General features: G+C 39.4%; 1 protein-coding gene across 5 annotated transcripts in view; it reads right to left on the reverse strand.

Annotated features, from left to right (window-relative positions):
* The window catches only part of PRPF18 (pre-mRNA processing factor 18), a 103,477-nt gene that overhangs the window by 31,895 nt on the left and 50,006 nt on the right, over positions 1–21,576 (reverse strand). For 3 of the 5 annotated variants that reach the window (XM_053895440.1, XM_053895441.1, XM_053895442.1), the window contains one exon: positions 571–648. Coding sequence is in view for 2 of the 5 variants with exons in the window: in XM_019460752.2 (XP_019316297.1) it covers positions 429–455; positions 571–648; positions 17,579–17,644 (171 nt within the window). In the remaining 3 variants the exon portion in view is untranslated. Of the gene's footprint in view, positions 1–428; positions 456–570; positions 649–17,578; positions 17,799–21,576 lie in introns of those variants that run through there. The other 2 variants (XM_019460752.2, XM_019460753.2) reach the window with 2 other exon arrangements.

Consider the following 21,576-nt stretch of genomic DNA (forward strand, 5'->3'; position numbering starts at 1 on the left):
ACACACTAGACCTTATCACACAAAAGCACAGTGTTACATGGCATTCTGCCTCAGGCAGAGGTACTTGGGGCCAAAAGGAACTATTAACAATGCAAACATAAAAACAATGGCTTAAAATATTCCAGTGAAAGTGGGGAAACACCACAAGGTGCTACCACCTCGGTTGTGGTCGAATGAGTAAAATGTTTTGAAACCCTTTAAAATGGACTTTTATTGGGAGAGGTGGGGGGAGGAGCTGGTGGTTGGTGGAGATGAAGATGAGGCGGAATCAGACCCAAAAAATTCAAAGAAACAAAATTCAAGCTTTGATCTCAAGCCACTTCATGCTGTCCACAAAAGCCAAACCATTCCAAGCCAGAAGGCATGCATGTATTTGCCTGAATTCAAGATTTAAAAAAAAAGAAAGAAAAAAGAAAAAAAACTCCTACCTCTCCCGATGGCTTCTCATTTATAGGCTAACGTATAACATTGATAAATTGAACAGAGATCAATAATTTTGTCACTTTAACAACAGCTATATAAATTTAAACTCAGAAATATACGACTTAACACAAAAGCAGAGCGCCCTACCTTGTAGCCACATCTTTCAAAATACGCTTCCTCTTCTTTTTTGGCAAGTTCACTACGCTTGAAATACTTTTTATTTTCCTATTGAAGAAAGAAGTACGTTAATAGGTCCCTGGGTAAAATTTCATGTTCCGTAGGCAACCTACCAACACTTGAGTTTATCAAGAGCATGGTAAAGCCGGGTATAGTATACTGAATCCCTCAACATGCCATCTGTCTTCTATCTGCTCTAAGTATGAAGTCTTTTTCTTGCAGTATCATTTTAACAGGCATATCCAGCAAAGAGAAGAAACCAACAATATTTTCCAAATGTTCACGTTGTTTTCATTTAATTCCCCAATGTTTAGGTTCAATGATAATTTCTACAAATGAATTCATTAGGAACTACAAAAAATAGGATGCTTTAATTATTTTCTTCCAACAGAAACAATCAAAGATTATGGTTAACTGTTATCTGACATCTTAACTGCCATTACCCAGAGAGCTCCTAGGGTGTGTCCAAAATCTTTTTGTCACTTGGAATCTTTCTGTACCAATTAATTATATTTGTACTGATCAACTCTTAAAATCATATTAATTCTTAATCTAGACATAAAATGGTGTGAGTCTTTATTAGCAATTAGCAAGATCGTTTAAAGTTATTTGTTTTATATGATTCAATGTTATGAGACCAGCTCTAAGTCTGTAGGAGAAAAAAAAAAGTTAGTTCTTTCTATACTATATACAAAATCATTCTTGCTGTTAAATCTACATTCCCTAATTTGGACGTTGTTCCGTCTACAGTTGTGCCATTTGGATATTATTCCAGTAACGATTTAGCTCAAATAAAGATACTGCCCTACTTTATTAGTAGTAATTATAAGGGTACCTCAATGGTACCTCCATACATGTATTTCAGTACCTCATAGTTCCCAAGCTCATTCACTCCGGCCATGATCATGGATGCCAGGACCATGACAAGAAAGGTTGATGGTGAACAACGGGCAGATTAGACTGCTACACTTGAATGCCCTGATCAAGCCTGGCATCAGGAAAACATTGTGTGTCTCCCCTGTGATACACACAGGAAGTATACAGCACATCTACTAAGTATTCCTGCCAAAAAGCTGCAAGTGAATCTAACCATTTAGGTCTAATTTATAGTTTATTAGAAACGTAGGGAATAGGGAAATAAGCGAAACACCATCACTGGGAAGCAAATACTGGGACGTTTATCAAGGTAGCCAGGTTTTCTAACAAGTTACTGGCATAAAAAATGGGGAAGAATGAAAATGTTCTTGATTAAAAGAAACCAAGAGTCGTAGTTAACAAAGTTAACAAGCAAGTGGATTCTGTGTGGATCTGATTTGAACAAACCAACTGTAAAAATGTCTATGTACATATTTTAATTCAACTGGGAACATTTGAACGTGAGAGGATATTAATAGTATTAAGGACCCAAATGTAATTTTGTTGGGTGTGATCCTATCTTGTTTATAAAAGAACGCGAGACAAGGATAGATGGAGGTTCATCCTATAATTCTATTTTTGTGTATGTTTAGAATCCTCAGGATCAACAGTTTTGTTAAAGTTCATTAGCTCAACATTTACTGACTCATCCACCACAAACGAACAGCTTTACAGATGCAAAGCTGAAGGTTATGACCTGGGGTAAGGAACTGATTGCATCATCCAAACATCAAAGCTACCCTGAGAAAGGTGGGAGCAAAATAATACTAATCCCAGTTTAGAGGTGAGAGAGCAGAGAGTTGGAAAGGGCAGGTGACATCCCCACAACTTACTGAGCCTTGTAAGTAACACGCACAACTAGAACTCAGGTCCTTCAAGTCTCTGAACGGATCCAGTATTGCAAGCTACAGTTCTTCACTCCCCAAATCTGATCTCAGCATCAATTGTTTCTTATGACCACGTAGCATGAACTGTCATATGTCACGTAAACAAGTTGACAAGCACAGACTCGTATCCTCTCAGAAGAAGTAAAGGACTCTCCAAGCCTCGGTCTGTGGTCCAATCTTTACAGTATCTTTTACTACCACATCTCAATTCCTGTTGACTATACCCAACAAAATCTTAGCCTAGAGTATCAATTGTCCAAAGGTAGTTCATGGACCTCTAGGGGTCCTAAAGACCTTGTCAGGGGTTCTAAAAGGTCAAACACATTATCGTAATAATACTAAGAGGTTATGTGCTCCATTTTCACTGTGCTCACACTTTCACTTTCACTGATGGTACAAAAGCCAAGGTGAGGAAAGCCACTGGAACCTCAGCATAAATAAAAATTATTTTTATTCACATCTCAGAGTTCACCGTCTTCTTCCCAGCAAGCACATGCAGAAAAAATAAAAACACCACTGTCTATTCAGAAACTTTTTTAAAAAAAGATTTTATTTTTAAGTAAGCTCTCCACCCAACATGGGGCTCGAACTCACAACCCCAAAAGTTCCATGCTCCACCGACTGAGCCAGCCAGGCACTCCTCTTCAATATCACGATACAGTACAATTCCACTAAATCTCAACCCCTGAGTATTAACATCTTTTTACATTTGGTAGGATGAAATCAAACATACAAGCAGTTCTGCTACATAATGAACTATGATAGCTGTCTCCTATTTGGCAGACATTTTCTCAAAACCGAACAAAGCAAGCCCATTACTGAAAGGAAAAGAGTAATATTTGTTGCCAATGATGAAATTCCATCCTTCAAGCAAAGATCAGAATGGTGGTAAACTTGCAGCCACCACTGTGAACTTGATGGTTTCCCAATGCTAAAAGGTTTTTCTGGTCAATCAGTGGTGATATGTATCATTTCAAGAACATAACATGTAGAAGACCTATGTAGCTCAGCAAACCATGACAGTACAAAATCAACAAGTTTCAAGATTATGCATAGGCAAAAGATCTACAAGCAGAATAGTTCAGAAAAGATCTGGAAAATAGATCAATAGACTGTAATATACAAAAAAGTTCATTGATGGGCACCTGGCTGGCTCATTGGTGGAGTGTGCACCTCTTGATCTCAGGGTTCTAACTTCAAGCCCCAACTTGGGTATAGAGATTATTTATAAATAAAATCTTAAAAAAAAAAAAAAAAGTTCACTGATATGGGTCAGAATCCAAACTCTAATCTTTAAGAAACTTACCATTTGTGTAGTTTTGGTACAGCATCAAAGAATATCCACAATTATCTGAAAGGCTATTAAAATACTACACCTTTTCCAAATACCTGTTTGAGGATGAAGTTTCTTCATATACTTGAACAAAAACAACACGTCACAACAGGCTGAATGGAGAAACGGGACAACTCACCTGCCTTCTAATATGCCAGGGATTAAAGAGAATTGCAAAACTTTAAAATGACATCAATCTTCTCGCTAAATTTCTTTGTTTCGCAATACAGTTTTCACACAAACATTTATGTTAACACACATGGGCTAATTATCGTATAAAATACAAGTAAATATAGAATATATTTTTAAATTTCCCAGTTTTAATTTCTAAGAGAGTAATTATCAATAAACATACCCTACGTAAACAAAAAGCTCTCCAGAGCCAACGGTTAAGCACACAAAGGGGTCCTGATATCAAGAAGTGACAATCCGGGGCCTAGTAGAACCCCCTTGCTGGCCTTCTCCATGCCTGCACCCAGGGTGCTGGGCAACGTTGGGAAACCACTTGGGCCTCAATGCCACCCACGGATCTATTTAGTTTTTTTCTCCAATATATTCTCTACACTGACCAGTACATATTCTCCCCTCGCTTAAACCTCTTCTCCCATCCTCTCTCCCCTTATTTTCAGCAAATGACTAAGCCACTCCATTACAGAGAAGACGGAAGCCATGGAACAGGAAGTCCGCCCAGCACCAAGCCTTTCTCCCCTTCGGAAGCAAAGAGGAAGTCTTCCTCCTGCCTAAGGCCAGTCCCTTCCAGCTGCACCCCGCTTCTCAATTCCTCCCGCCTTCCTCAGGGACTTCTCATCACCCATTACTATTTTCTCTTCAGCATCTGCACCTTTTCCCTCTGCCATTACCACTTAAATACGCTCAAGACTCCAACTGTAAATATTCCCTGCTCTGCACGAGGTAGGATGCTAAGCGTCATTTACAACAGAACTACACAAACATGTTTTCTCTCCTCTGTATCCACGTCCTCACTTCCAGTTCTCTTTGCAGCCCTGCCACAACTTGGCCTCTGTTCTTACTGCTCCAGTGAAAAATCCTGAGGTCATCAACAGTGTCCACAGTGCAAATGCAAAGAATCTTCTGCGACTGATCTTAGGCAGTCTTCAGTTCAACTGCTAGCTCCTCCTTCAATAGCTACCCTCTGGGTTGTCAGATGACTTTTCTTATTTCTTCCTCATTTACTCATTTGTTCAGATTTTCTAATTCTTGTGTTTTTAATATTATCTTTTAGTCACTTCACTTAGATTTTTCAATTTATTAAAACATATTAAGGCATTACTCTCCCTAATGATTTTATTTCCAGCATCTTCCATTTTAGTAACGGCAGTTTCTCCCTTTACCATTTCAAAATTTTGTCCAGTTCTGTTAAACAAGTTTTAAACGTTAAGTTGATTTTATATTGTGATAAATGAAAAAAATCAAGTGCAGAAGAGTAGATCTACTATGCTACATTATATTTAAGAAGAGGAAGAAAGACTATACACCCACTTGGATCCTTTTCCACGTGTGTTTCACATGCATGAATGTTAGCTGCTGCGGAGGAGGGGAATTGGGCGGCCTGGAGACAAGGGTTAGAAGGAAACTTTATTGTACTCTTCAGTAGGTCTGGAATTTTGAATCATCTGAATGAATTATTAATGATAAAATTGTTAAATTTGCTTTTCATTTTAGAATTATAATGAGAAAAATAAAAATATTTTGCTTGGTACTACATGACCCTTTATTTCATGACATCAAAGGGTGTCTAAAACAAAAGGTTCCCTACCATGTTTCAAATGTCATCTTTAGATACCTTATATTTAGTAAAACAGAAGAGTTTAAAAGAGCAACTAAAACTTCTCTAATTGTAAAACATTGTTTTATAAAGCACACTGAAAATACACTTTGAAATACAAAGTGCTGGGGACACACTGATGACAATTAAAATTGTACAGCATTAAAACTTGAGAATCAGTGATTCAGCCCCTTTACAGGTAACTCAGGCGGGTTAGACGACTTGCCCAAAGTTACAGAGCTATCGAGAAACGTGGCCACGATCAGATTTTAGGGCTTGTTCACTCATTTCACAAATCTGCTTTCCTTTCTAACTGTAGTCACAATTCTCAAGCTCTAAGTTTGTTGAATTCACTACAGAATGAATAAAGACCTACAAACACAAAAGTCTAAATAAAAGTGGGTGGTACACATTTTAAGACAGCATATGGACTGATGGTTAAATTTCTTTAGATTCTCTCCTACAGCACCTTTTTTTTTTTTTCCAGCACCTAACCTTTCTCCCTGATTTTAAAGACAACCTGCAAAGGGTATACAAAAGTACTTCTCCTTTTTAAGTCAGAACCTAATTCCTACATGCTGCTTGACAAATGTTATTCTTGGACTCTACGTTGTACTTTCTGTATGATAAAACTGAGGTCCATAGGTCTAAAGTGCAGAAGTGTATCTACTGTACCACCTGAAATGTCTGCCAACACTAATAAAGGAAAATCAAGATTTAAAACATTCACCCATGACTGTCAGCATTTCATTAATTTAGAATCATCATTCCTCAGTCACGTTAAGGTTTTTAGTGTTTAGATAAATGAGACAGAAACATCATCAAGAGTTGTAAAAAAAACACACTGGAAAGCCAACAAATATAAATATACAGCCTGAATATGCAAAGATACTATACATGAGATCAAAGTATGTGGCAAGGTTAACACCTTGCTGAATTATGAAAATAAGCCTTAAAATCCCTCAAGTAATATACCATATGGGAGGATACACACACACACACAATTTAAAGAGACACAATGCTACATCAATGGATAGATCATCCAGACAGAAAAAAATAATAAGGAAACAATGCCTTAAATGACATGTTAGAATAGACAGACTTAACAGATGTATGCAGAATATTCCATCCAAAGGCAGCAGAAGGGGGTTGCTTGGGTGGCTCAGTCGGTTAAGTGTCAGACTTAGGCTCAGGTCAGGATCTCACAGTTTGTGGGTTCAAGCCCCATGTCGGGCTCTGTGCTGACAGCCCAGAGCCTGGAGCCTGCTTGGGATGCTGTGTCTCCCTCTCTCTGCCCCTCCCCTGCTCATGCTCTGTCTCTCTCTCTTTTTCACCTTCAAAAATATATAAACATTAAAAAAGGAATGAAAAAAGCAGCAGAACAGACATTCTTCTCAAGTGCACATGGAACATTCTCCAGGACAAAGCATGAATGGGGCCACAAATCAAGTCTTGATAAATTTAAGAATGAAATCGCATCAACCATCTCTTCCAACCACTATGATATGAAACTAGACATCAATTACAAAAGGAAAACATGTTACTGAACAAACAATGAGTCAATGAAACCAAAGGAGAAATCAAAAAACACCTTCAAATAAATAAAAATCGAAGCACAACTTACCAAAATGTATGGGACGCAGCAAAAGTAGTTCTAAGAGGGGAACTCCTATCAATAAATGCTTACCTCAGAAAACAAGAAAAATCTCAAAACCTAACTTCACACCTCCAGGACTGAGAAAAAGAACAAATGAAGCCCAAAGTTTGTAGGGGGAAGGAATTAACGAACACCAGAGCAAAAATAAATGAAATCAATTAAAAAGAGATCAATTAAACTCAGAGCTGTTTTGGGTTTTGGGTTTTTGTTTTGTTTTGTTTTGGGTTTTTTTGTTTTTTGTTTTCTGGAAATTGACAAACCTTCAGCTACATTTATCAAGTAAAAAAAAAAGTGCTCAAATAAAATCATAAATGAAAGAAGAGACATTACAATGATACCACAGAAACACAAAATATCCTAAGAGACTACTATGAATAATTATACACCAACAAACTGGACAACCTAGAAGAAATGGGTAAATTCCTAGAAATCTACAACTTTCCAAGTCTGAATTATGAAGGAATAGAAAATTTCAAATTACTAGTAAGGAGACTGAATCAGTAATCCAAGTCCTCCCAAAAAACAAAACTCCAGGACAAGATGGCTTCACTGGTGAATCCTACCAAACAGTCAAAGAACTGAACTCATCCTTCACAAACACTTCCAAAAAAAAAAAAAAAAAAAAAATAGAGCAGGAAACATTTCCAAACTCATTTTAAGGCCAACATTACCCTGATACCAAAATCACACAATGATCCCACAAGGAAAGAAAACTACTGGCTAGTATTCCTGATGCATATAGATGAAAAAAATCTCAACAAAGTATTAATGAACGGAATTCAACAATTTATTAAAAGAATCACACACCATGACAAGTGGGATTTATTTCAGGGATGCAAGGCTCATTCAATGCCCACAAATCAATGTGATATACCACATTAACAAAATGGAGGGAAAAAATCTTATGACCATCTCAATAGATGCAGAAAAAGCATTTGACAAAACTCAACATCCATTTATGATAAAAACTGTCCAAGTGGTATAGCGGGAACATACCAACATAAAAAGGGCAAATATGACAAGCCCACACATAACATCATATTCAGTGGTAAAAAGTTGAAAGCTTTTCCTTTAAGGTCAGGAACAAGACGAGGATGTCAACTCTCACCGCTTTCATTCAACATAGTATTAGAAGTCGTAGCCACAGCAACCCATCCAAGCAAATTCCAAAATGAAGAGGTAAAACCGTCAATATTTGCTGATGACATATTATTCATAGAAAACCCCTAAAGACTGCACCAAAAAGATGTCGGAAGTGAATTCAGTATAAATTCAGTAAACCTGCAGGATACAAAAATCAATGTACAAAAATTGCCGTTTCTATGCACTAATAACAAAGTATGAGAAAGAGGAATTAAGAAAACAATCCCATTTACAACAACATCAAAATGAATAAACTACCTAAGAATAAATTTAACCAAGGAGGTAAATAAAAGGGCTGTACACTGAAAACTCTTAAGACAGTGATGAAAGAAACTGAAGACACAAATAAATGCAAAGATGGTCCGTGCCCCTGGACTGCAGGAACTAGTGACAGGTATATGTCGTTTCATTGACCTTCACTTTATTGCATTTCACGAATACTCCATCTTTTACAAACTGAAGATCTGTGGCAACCCTCCATTGAGCAAGTCCATTGGCACCATTTGTTCAACGGCATTTGTGTACTTTGTGTCTGTGCCCTATTTTGCTAATTCTAGCAATATTTCAAACTTTTTCATTTTTATTATTTTTGCTATGGTATCTGAGATCAGTGATTACAACTCACCAAAAGTGTAGATGCTGGTTAGCATATTTTACCAATAAAATATTTTTAAGTTAAGTTTTATTTTCATAGACCTAATACTACTGCACACTTAATAGTACAGTGCAAACATAATTTTGATATGCACTGGGAAACCAAAAACCTCATCTGACTCACTTTATTCCAATATTTGCTTTATTGCAGTGGTCTGGAACAAAACCCGCAAAAGCTCCAAGGTATGCCTGTACTGTGAATATGTCCCTACTATTCAAAGCAATCTATAAATTCAATCCAATCCCTATCAAAATTCCAACGGCATTTTTCACAAAAATAGAACAATCCTAAACTTTGTATGGAACCCCAAAAGACCCCAACAGCTAACATAATTTTGATAAAGAACAAAGCAGGAGGCATCAAGCACCTGCATCTAGAACTATGATACAAAGCTATAGTAATCCAGACAGTATGGGAGTAGCATAAAAACAGACACATAGATGAATGCAAAATAGAGAGCCCTGAAATAAATCCATGCATGTAAAACTCACTAATGTACAAGGGAGCCAAACATTTACAGGAAAAGGTTGTCTGTTCAAAAAATGGTGCTGGGAAAACTGGAGTGCCACATGCCAAAGAATTTACACTACAATCTTAAACCATACACAAAAAGTAATTCAAAGTAGATTAAAGAGTTGAATTTATGACCTAGAAAACTCCTAGAAGAAAACACCAGCAGTAAACTCTTTGACATCGGTCTTGACGAGTTTTTCAGTCCGACTCCAAAACCAAAGACAACAAAAGCGAAACTAGCAAGCGAGACTACAAAGCTTCTCAAAGCTACAAAGACTACAAAGACGACAAAGCTTCTGCCAAGTAACAAAACCATCAACAAAAAGACAATCCACAAAATAAAAGGTATTTGCAAATCACATACATGATAAAGGGTTAATATCCAAAATATACAACGAACCCATACAACTAAATAGCATAAAAATAATCCAACTTTAAAAATGAGCAGAGGGTCTGAATAGACATTCTTCCAAAGAAGATGTACAGATGGCCAACAGATACATGAAAAAGATGCTAATCAACATCACTCATCATCAGGGAAATGCAAACCAAAGCCAGGAGATAGCACCTCACACCTGTCAGAATGCTATTATCAAAAAAAGACAAGAAATAACAAGTGCTGGTGAGGATGTGGGGAAAAAGGAACCCTTGTGCACTATTGGCGGGAACGTATACTGGCACAGCCACTGTGGAAAATGGTGTGGAGGCTCCTCCAAAACTTACAAAGAGAAGCACCATATCATTCAGCAACTGCACTTCTGGGTATTTATCCCAGAAAATGAAAACACTATTTTGAAAAGATATATGCACCCTCATATTCATTTTAGCAATATTTTCGATAGCCAAGGTATGGAAAAAACTTGTCCATCGATAAATGAATAGATTAAAAAATCTCTCTCTCTCTCTCTCTCTCTCTCTCTCTCACACACACACACACACACAAAATGGAGTATTATTCAGCCATAAAAAATAAAATCCTGACTTTTACAACAACATGGATGGATCCCAAGGGTATTACACTAAGTGAAGTAAGTTAGAAGAAAGATAACGTATGATCTCACTTATATGAGGAATTTTAACAATAAACCAAACTCATAGGTACACAGAGGCAGAGGTTGAGGGGTTAGGGGGCTTGGGTGACAATCAAAAGGTACAAACTTCCAGTTATAAAATAATCAACTCAAAGAGATATAATGTACAGCATAGTGACTAGAGTTAATAATACCGTATTATAGGGGTACCTGGGTGGCTCAGTCAGTTAAGCACCCGACACTTGATTTTGGCTTAGGTCATGATCTCACAGTTCGTGGGTTCAAGCCTGCATCAGGCTCCACATCAGTGGCATGGAGCTTGCTTGGGATTCTCTCCCTCTCTCGCTGGCCCTCCCCCACTTGTACACTCACACACTCACTCTCTCTCTCTCTCTCTCTCTCTCAAAATAAATAAATAAAAATGCTGTATTATGTATTTGAAAACTGGTGAAAGTAAATCTTAGAAGTCCTCATCAAAAGGGGAAAAAAAAAAAGACACAACACTTTTCAAAATGAAAGAACTATGAAGTGGTAACGAATCCCTGTTGGCTGTATTTTACCACTGATAACATCCCAAGCAGAAATCTACACAAAAATATGCTTTGCACAGATGAAATGTTTCATAATTATATATACTATAAAACATTAAATTTTATAAAACTGTATGCAAGAAATAACACCCAATCTAACAGAACCTCTTTAAAAAACAAAAGTTAAACATCCTACTCCATGACCCAATCATCCCACTCCTTGGCCTTTTCTTAAGAGAAATGAAAGCATATGTCCATATAGAAGCCCATATAGCAGTGTTCACAGTAGCTCTATTTTAACAGCCCAAAACTGCCAACAACCCTAAGGTCTTCCAATAGTTTAATGAATAAACAAACTGGGTATACCCATTCAATGGTGGAATGTTGTTCAGTGTAAAAAATAATTAAGTACCAATACACAGAACCACAAGAATGAATCTCAAGATTAGGCTGAATGAAAGAAGATAAACAAGACCGAAAACATACTGAATGATTGCATTCACGCAAGACTCTAGAAAATGGCAACTAATTTAAAGTAAGAGAAAGCAGATCAGCGGGTGCCTGTGAGCAGGGTGGTTTTGGGGTGCAGGGAGGGGCAGGAAGGCAGGATGACCAGGAGGCAAAAAGAAACTCTGGGGTGAGATGGGCATGTTTACTATCTTCACTGGGGTGAAAGTTTCACAGGTGTATACTCATGTCAAAATGCACCCAACTATATACTCTGGTTTACTGTATGTCAATTACACCTCAATAAAGCTGCTCCAAAATAAGGTATCACAGCCAGAGACTAAGAAGAGGAGGAGGAAGGGGAAGAGGAGGAGGAAAAAAGGAAAAAGAAAAACTAGTAGTACTGATGGTAGTTTTTACCTTGCCAGACCTTAAAACTCACCATAAAGCTATAGGAATCAAAAGACTGTGGGGGCGCCTGGGTGGCTCGGTCGGTTGAGCGTCCGACTTCAGCTCAGGTCATGATCTCACAGTCCGTGAGTTGGAGCCCTGCGTCAGGCTCTCCGATGACAGCTCAGTGCCTGGAGCCTGCTTCGCATTCTGTGTCTCCCCCTCTCTCTGCCCCTTCCCTGCTCATGCTCAGTGTCTCTGTCTCTCAATAATAAATAAATGTTAAAAAAAAAAAAAAAAAAAAAGACTGTGTGGCACTGGCCTAAGGATCAACAGAGAGTTTACATGAACAGAAGTGAGCACCCAGAATGGAGCCACACAACACAATTATTTGACTTTTGAAGACACTAAAACCATCCAAAGGGAAACTTATTTTCAGTAAATGGTGTGGGACTGGATACCCACAGGGAATGCAGCAAACCACACCTCTATCTCACACACAAAAAAACGGATTCAGAATTGTTTAGAACTCTGTTTATTAAATAAAAACAAAGCTTTTAAAACCTAGGAGAATACCTTACGCTCTTGAGTAAAAGCCTAGGGTGACTGGAGCGTACAATGGAAGTACGCTGAACTTTTAAGAAACTGCCCAGCTTTTTTCCACGTGACTGTACTCGTTTACATTCCCAAGCAGAACAACACAGACCACGACACACATGCAAAAAAACTGATAAATTGGGCTTTATCAAAATTAAAAGCCCCTGCTCATCAAAAACACTGTTAAGAAAATGAATAAAAAGCCCATAGTCTTGGAGAAAATATTCACAAAACATATCTGACAAAGGCCTGGCATCCATGATATATGAAGAATTCCTTCAACAAAGAAAAAAAAAAAAAAAAGCCCATCAACCCAATTAAAAAATATGCAAGCAATTCTAACACTTTAGAAAAGGGATAGAAATGGTCAAAAAACACACGAGAAGTACTTAAAATCATTATCAGACAGATGCAAATTAAAGCCACCCTGCGGTGTCTAGACACATCCTCCAGAATTGCTGGACGTAAGAAGATGGGTAACACAAACTGCTGACCAGAACAGAGGGCATCTGAACGGTCTTTGCTGGTGGATGGAAAACATGGTCCAAGCACTTTGGAAAAACGACTGGCGGCTTTTCAGAAAAACACAGACTTACTCTACGACCTAGCAATCCCACTCCCCGGCATCTTCCTAAGAGGAATGAAAACCCATGACTTCTACATGAAGTTTCGCAGCTGCTTTCATCCTAAGAGCAAAATCGTGGAAACAGCTCCAGTGCCAACATCAGAGGAACTGGGTCTATTTATACAACGGAATACTATTCAGCAGAAAGAGGCAAACAACTCAAAACGTTATGGTTAAAGACAGTGGAACACAGAAGAGCACACAGTATGATTCCACTTACGTGAAGTTCTAAAGCAGGAAGGACTACCCAATGGTGGAAAGAAATCTGAACGGTGGTGGCTTCTGTGGGCCCAGGGCATGACGGGAAGATGCAACAAGGTAGTATTCTGTGTCTTGATACAGAGGGCATTACACAGGCATGGGCACGTGTCAAAATGCATTGATTCGTGTATTTCTTAATATATGAATTTGTGCATACACACAAAAAGAATAAATAATGAACTCTGGTTAATGATAAGCACACCAAATTGTTTAGGGGTAAAGCGTACCAATGTCTGCAACTTAACGTGAAATATATTAAGATCTTAATATAAATATATTAAGAAATATATTAAATTGTTTTCATTGCCCCATCTGCAGCTGAAAAACGCGTGTCTATATAGTTCCAGAAGAGCTACCTCATCTTTGGTCGCTTCACGCGGTGTCCCAACTTTTCAGGGTTAATCTGTGATGGCTGAAATAATAAATACTTAGCTTCTGAGTGCCCCTTCATCAAACTGTGGACACACTACTAAAATAGCCGATCACTGAATCTAAAAAGCTGACTGCTACAAGCCCTCTAAAGTAGTTTCTGAAATGTCAGATGAATTAATGAATGGACAATTACATGATAAAGCAAATACAGTAAAATGTTAATGCAGGTTTCACTGTGGAATCTAGGTGGTAGCCATGAGTGTTTACTGTGCAATTATTTTTGAGTTTTCTGTCCATTTGAAAATTTTCATAGTGAAATGTTGGAAAAAGAATCTACTCTAAAGATGTCAAAATATGGATGCTATCAACGTGACAGCAAAATCCCTACCGCACTGTTTTTGAGCTACACTTTAAATAAATAAAAAAAAAACAAAAAAAAAAAACACCTTCAAAGGTTACTCACTGACCATTAAATAGAAGCTGAAGAGAATTATAGAAAACTACTACAAAGAAAAGGATAAGTAACCATAAAGCCAAGTTCAAAGCAGTGAAAAAATGCAGAAAGGTTCAGTAGGGCCGAAACGACCTGGGGCTGGGCTGTAATGGGCACAGATTTTCACCAGCACAGAAATTACTAGGTTTTTTTTTGGGGGGGGGGGGGCGGGTTGTTTGTTTTTTAAGATTTTATTGTTAAGTAATCTCTACACCCAACCTAAGACTCAAATCCACATCCCCGAGACCAAGATCCGCATGCCTCACCCACCAAGCCAGCCGGGCGCCCCACTAATTTGTAACCTTTTTAAGTCCAAGATCCTTCGAGTACTATCATCAACAGGAGGAGAGGCAGAGGGGCTTATGTAGAAAGGAGCCGGGTCAAAAGTGTCACGTGCTGTTGAGGTCAGGAAAACGTGGAGGGCACTACAGTCCCTGATTAGAATAGATTCAGTATAGTTGTGGGGGCAGGAACCAGTCTGCATCATGTCAAGGAGAGTGTAGGAATTACAATTCATTTTAAGAAGCTTGGTTATAAAAAAAAAAAAAAAAAAAAAAAAACCCAAAAACAAAAAAAACCTTTTTCTTAAAGATGGAAGAGACATCAGGATGTTTCAGTGCTGGTGGGAATAAGTCAGCAGACTAAAGGCACAGGAAGAAACGGGACGTGACATTAAGGTCCACGATGCTAAAAAACAGGACCTGGGATCCAGTGTGCAGGTGGGAGGTCGGACCCAAGTCTTAAATGGTGATGCATCCATTTTAACAGGAGAAAAGGTGAGGAATATCTTGCCTGGTGGCTTATTTTCTGTGAAATTGAATGTATGTTCGTTACAGAAACAAGCATTACTTTTTCTTTAATTCTCTGTGGCAGAGTATAATGTCACACATAGAGAAAACATTCATATATATGGGGGGGGGGGGTGGGGAACAAAGCCAGAAGTCTACACAAAGCCCATGTTCATAACTACAACTAAAACTGCTGCAAAGTGTTTTCCACATAAATGAAGCTCTGTGTTAAATCAAGATGCACCAGAGGCACCTGGGTCAGTTAAGCATCCACCTTCAGCTCAGGTCGTGATGTCGCGGTTCATGAGTTCAAGCCCTGAGTCAGGCTCTGTGCTGACAGCTCAGAGCCTAGAGCCTGGAGCCTGTTTCGGATTCTTTGTCTTCCTCTCTCTCTCTGCACTACGCCTCCCCTGCTCACACTCTGTCTCCCTCAAAAGTAAATAAATACTAAAAAAAAAAAAAAAAAAAAAAAAATTTAATCAAGACTCACCAACACCAGGACTCCAAAGCACGGGCATTAGAGCCACGCAGGGCCTACGCTTACCTCTGAGTAGTCACAGCAGGCAGAACATGTAGGACAGGTAATAGGAGGCTGTTTTTTGGAGTTTCTCTAACCTAACAAAGAGGCACTCACAGGAAGCATTTACTATTTCAACTATCAGACTAACAATAAAAACCTGCAACATCACTTGAAATGACCAAACTGAGACGCCTCTTCTGGAAGAACAATGTAGCACAGACAGGTGTTTTCCAGCTACAGATAAGGTAATGGAAACAATTCACTGATCCCCAACCAGTATTTTTTTTTTTAAATCAAACAGAACGAATTAAAATAAAACACATGATAGAATCACACCTAGGGGCACCTGGGTGGCTCAGTCAGTTAAGTGTCTGACTCTTGGTTTTAGCTCAAGTCATGATCTCACGGTTTGTGAGTTTGAGCCCCACGTTGGGCTCTGTGCGGACAGCCTGGCGCCTGCTTGGGACTTTCTCTCTCTCAAAATAAAAAAAATAAACTTTAAAAAAAATTTAAAAAATAAATCACATGCAGTTAAGGTAAGAAGCGTTTTCATGAAACTTTTTCCAAATACGTATCACAGCAAAATACAAAAATGTCTTACTGTGACTGGGGCCGTGAAAAATGTGAAAACTACTGTGGGACACTAGGATGCAGAAAGATAACGACTATAAATCAACAGGTTCTATATAAAATTATATAGCTGCATATCAAAAAAGAATGCAATCTTGCCATTTGTGACAACACGGATAGATCTAGAAGGTACTACACTAGTTGAAGTCAGAGAAAGACAAATACCATATAATCTCACTTGTATGTGGAACCTAAAAAAATAAAAGCAACAGACAAAACAGAGACTAATAAATACAGAGAACTGGTGATTGCGGAGGCGGTGAGGATGAGCAGAGAAGGAGACTAAGAGATACAAACGTCCGGTTATAAGACTGATAAGAAATGGAGATAAAAAGTACAGCACTGGGAATATAGTCAATCGTATTTCCTAATGTATATTTTTGAGAGAGAGAGATAAAACACCAGCGGGGAAGGGGCAGAGAGGGAGACAGAGAATGCGAAGCAAGGTCCAGGCTGTCCGCACAGAGCGGGATGCGGGGCTTGAACTCACGAACTGTGAGATCATAACCTGAGCCAAGGCCAGAGGCTCAACCGACTGAGCCACCCAGGCGCCCCGGGGTCAGTAATATTTGAACACCTTTGTATGGTGACAGATGTTAACTACACTTACTGCGATGGCATTTCCTAACGTTTGTCATTGCCGAATCTGTTATACACCTGAAACTAATATAATTTTGTACGTCAACTAAACTTCAGTAAAAAAGAAAAACTTCTCAGCTTTGACTTCTAATGCGGTAAACATCGATAAACACGTAACCAAAAGCCCTTCGTGATCCTCAACAATTTGGAAACGTGTAAAGGGTTCTCGAGGCCCACGGCTTTGAGAACAGCTGGTCTAGTTAGTTACGCAACAAAGCAACGAAGATCAAGTTAAGGAAGTAATTTTCCTCGTTCTCCCTTTATTCCACTGTCTCGCCCACATCGCTTTTAGCCGTCCCATCGGCGAAGAGCTGGCCAACAGACTTTTGTTATGCGTTGGGAGGAGGAGGCTGGGGAAGGTAATAAAAACCCAGGTTTTAGTAGCAAGACGGAGTCAAAGATTTTTATTAAATAATTCTGGACCTGCCCTTTCTCTGTTCCAGCTGGGCACAAGAACGGGGGCACGTTCGCAGAACTCGGACAGATCAGAGTGGACAGAAGGGGCAGATACGGAAGCTTTGAGGAATAAGGGGCAGCTGGGGGGAAATTTGCCAAAATGTGGGGGGTGTGCTGCAACTCCCCACTTCCTCAGTCACCCCAGGGAGGTGTCGAGGGGTGGGTCTAAAGGGGCCGCTCCGGGGTACTGACGGGCTCTCGTTAAGCTCCATCCCCACCAGGACCCCTTTACCGCCCCGCCCCCCTCCCCCCCCCCCCCCCCCCCCGCGTCTTCGATCGCCAAAGCCCCACGACCCCCGAGGATCCTCACCACCAGCAGGTTCCTGTCCTCCACCAGCTGCCGCTTCCGGAGGATCTCCGATTTCAGAACGTCCATCTCGCTGCCCGGGTTTACGCTCGAGCTTCCCTCTCCAGCTCCTCCGTCCGAGCCTCGCTCGGCCAGGCGCCGCGAACCAACACAAACAAGCTCAAACGCCGGAGGACGACTGACAGGAACCGCTTCCGGCGGAAGCTGAGGTGAGCGAGAGGACGGAAGGAAGCGCTCCAGGGCCCCTGTTGTTGATGAAGCCGCTTGGATTTGCACCCCCTGGCGGCGCCCTCCGGAAGCGCGCCTGCCTTTTATGCTAGTAGATAGAATTGAAAGCGGGCTGAAACCGGAGTCGTGGCGCATTTTTAATGAGAAGTTATCACACCTGCTTGTACCTGCTAGTTCAGGTGCAAAAGCCTCCTCGTAGAACACTTCAATTAAGTTAACTAGGGCCAGATCTCACTCATTATACCAGAAGTTCACATCAGAGTTCCAAGTTACCTGCTCACCAATATGAATGCACTAGAGTGGGAAAAACCTGAACAATGCAATTAGCTCATAAGTACAGAATAAAGGGGCAGGGTTCATTGCCAGCCCGTTAAATTTCCTGTAAAGTTAAGCAACTACATCCATTTAAGTCGTTTTGGAAGTAAATGTCTCTTCTTCCTCAGTTCTAGATTGCTTACGTACCTTGGTCATAATTGAACATTTACCCTAAGCTAACTCAGATCATTTTTATGGTCATGTGTTCAGCAATCAAGATTTTCAGTGATATGATTGGAGATGTAATCAGAAATAGTTGCGTGTTTTTTAAGTCCAACCCAAGAAGAAAAATTAAATTGTGGAAAAAAATTATATCTAAGAGTTTAATTTTATGTTTATAATTTTTTGATGTTTTATTTTTATTTTTGAGACCTGAACCAAAGTTGGATGCTTAACCGACTTCGCCACCCAGGCACCCATAAGGTTTTAATTTAAAAAGACCCTAAGAATTGTTTACAAAGCATTTATCTTTGGTTCTACGCCATTGAAGTTGTTTTTGAAATTCTAGTTAAGTCATAACTGAAAATATTTGACATGTTAGTTTTTCCTACTCAAAAAGGAAAGAAATATCATTCAGTTCCATCAATCGATACTAGGTAAGATGATTTATCAAAAAAAAAGATGGTAAAGAATTGTTCAATCAGTTTACAAAGTTTTGTATACGTTTATGTTGGTTTTACCAGAAATAGATCGACAATAGGAAGTTAACTGACTCTCTGACCTAAGAGGCTTTGCTAATTTTTAGGGCTTTTAAAAGCTTAAAATATTTTACAGAAAAAGGGTCCTTGAACTAATAAACATGACAACACTCTTATATGGATATCTATTTCCTGAGTCACTTTTAATTCACTAAGCAAATAATTTGTTAGCACTTTCCTGTTTTAGGGATTATTATACAAAAATCTGAATGAAGGACAGAGATGACCGTAACAGTAACGGAAGTTGACAGCAAAGGGTTAGCTGGCCAATAGGAGACAGTTAAGTGTTAAACCAGAGAAAAAACTAGCTACCATAAACAGGCTTTTACATTTCAGACTTTCACTGATTTTGATGTTTCTGTAAACATGTGCACTACATCCTGATAAAAGCTTGAGATGGAACAGTGAGAGATGTGTACTTGAACAAGCAAACTGACAAGTAAGCTTTTTGGGGCGCCCTGTTGGCTCAGTTAAGTGTCTGACTTTGGCTTAGGTCATGATCGCACAGCTTGTGGGTTTGAGCCCCACGGGGGGCTCTGTGCTGACAGCTCAGAGCCTACAGCCTGCTTCAGATTCTGTGTCTCCCTCTCTCTCTGCCCCTCCCCTGCTAACGCTCTGTCTCTCTTTCTCTCAACAATAAATAAATAAACATGAAAAAAAAATTAAAAACCTGACAAGTAAGATTTTCGATAGAGAAGGGAAAAAAAGACTCTAAGGGAGAACATGTCCATTTTCAGAACATGCATCCCGTTCCATAACGGCAGTTATTTAAAAAGTGACATATTAGAAGCAACCCAAATATCTTAAACAGGGGAATGGTTAAATAAGTTGTAGTTCACACATACAATGCAATAATATGGAACATTAAAAACCAGGTTTCACAAAACATTCATTTATATGAGAATGCTTGTGATATAATGCTTTGTAAAAAAAAAAAAGTAAACTAATAAAACTAGAAATATAGCATATGGTCTCTTTTTGGATAGAAAAGCATATAAACCCAGAAAAAAATGACTGGAAGGAAACATATCAAAATGTCAGGTTGTTATGAGTCAAGAGTAACCTCTGGTGATTCTTCTTTTCTTCTTCATGCCATAATTTGACACAAATTCCATAATGTGGAGAAAATATCCAGAGAGCAGTCATATTTTAATTATTGACATTCATTACACGTTTTTCTAGCGTATCTACTTTAGAAATTACGTATGATAAATGGTAAATAATGCCATTAAAAGAAAGCAAAGGACTGGACAAAAAAACATTTGTGTAAATCTTCATAATTGTGTAAATCTTATAAATCTTCATAAGTGTCTTCTGTGAGCTCTGCACTGCAATCTCGAGGTCGTGAATTCAAGCCCTATGTTGTGTGTAGGTATTACTAAAAAAATAAATAAAATAAAACTTAGAAAAGGAAGAAAGGAAACACTGGTCATTGTCTATGGGAAGAGATAGTCAAAACCAACATAAGATGGATGAGACTATTGCTCTGGTGGAATAACTCTTCCAAAAAAAAGATTATTTGTCATTTCTGAAGTGTGGAAGAAATACCAAAGTAATCAGAATGACCTGGGGTTTTTTGTTGCTGTCCTAACGGATAGAATGTAACTTTTTAAAAAGCTACTTAATCTAGGGGTGCCTGGGTGGCTCAGTTGGTTGCGCATCCAACTTTGGCCCAGGTCATGATCTCACGGTTTGTGGGTTCGAGCCCCGCATCGGGCTCTGTGTTGACAGCTCAGAGCCTGGGGCCTGCTTCGGGTTCTGTGTCTCCCTCTCTCTCTGCCCCTCCCCTGCTCATGCTCTGTCCTCTGTCACTCAGAAACAAAAAACAAACAAACAACAACAAAAAAGCATTAAAATATTTAAAAATAAATAAATAAAATATCAACCAGCATTCATGTCAGAGCTAGACTCGCTCATCCTTTATACCCACAGACTGGCTGGGGAGACAAGAGTTCTACAGAAATCAATGAAAGCATTCGGTGAGATTCAACGGGCTATATGGGCTTTACAATAAGAGTGCTGTATAGCTCATCATTACCTAAAATTGTGTCCTCCGCATCCCCTAGATCAGTAAAAATTACATGAATACATGTGCACACTTCTTTTCCTCCAGAGAGACAATTTTGAAGCATTCACCAGCACAGTACGGGCCATCATCCACATCCTACAGGGGCGTGGCTAAACTGTTTAGCAAAGAAATCTGTGATATCAAGAAGGAAGAGTAAAATAGATTTGCAAAAAGACCCGTGAATGACAGATAGTGGAAAACAGTCCCTGAGACCCTCTGGAGTTCCAATTCTCTACTAGAATTCTTCCACAAGTCCAGCTTGCTCCTCCATACCAAAACAAACAAACACTACTGAATCCTTATACCGTATTTCTACCCTGCAAAGGTGCACTTTCTTCACATTTCACGTTTCTGAATTCAGGATGTATCTTACAAGCAATGTGTTTGTAGTGAGTGCTGTGGTGCTCTACCCAGAAACTCTCTTCAGGGCCAAGGCACCTGTCGCCCATCTGCTGGAAATAGGGGGCGCACAGCTACAGCCCACCCCCCCACCCCCGTGCACAGCCCGGGGCTATGGGGCTCAGCCAAGGCTCCAGGCCCTCCCAGCAGGGCGTCCATACCCAAAGACCGAGCAACCCACGGACACGGAGATTCCAAGGCCCAGCTCGGTTGCCTCGCTTTAGAGTATCTCAAAGGGTCCTTCTCACTGCAGAGCTCTCGATGGGGTCACAGGAGATCTGCCAAACGCTGCT

Source organism: Panthera pardus, unplaced genomic scaffold, assembly GCF_024362965.1.
Source record: "Panthera pardus isolate Hobbes unplaced genomic scaffold, ASM2436296v1 HiC_scaffold_6, whole genome shotgun sequence".
NCBI lineage: Eukaryota > Metazoa > Chordata > Mammalia > Carnivora > Felidae > Panthera > Panthera pardus.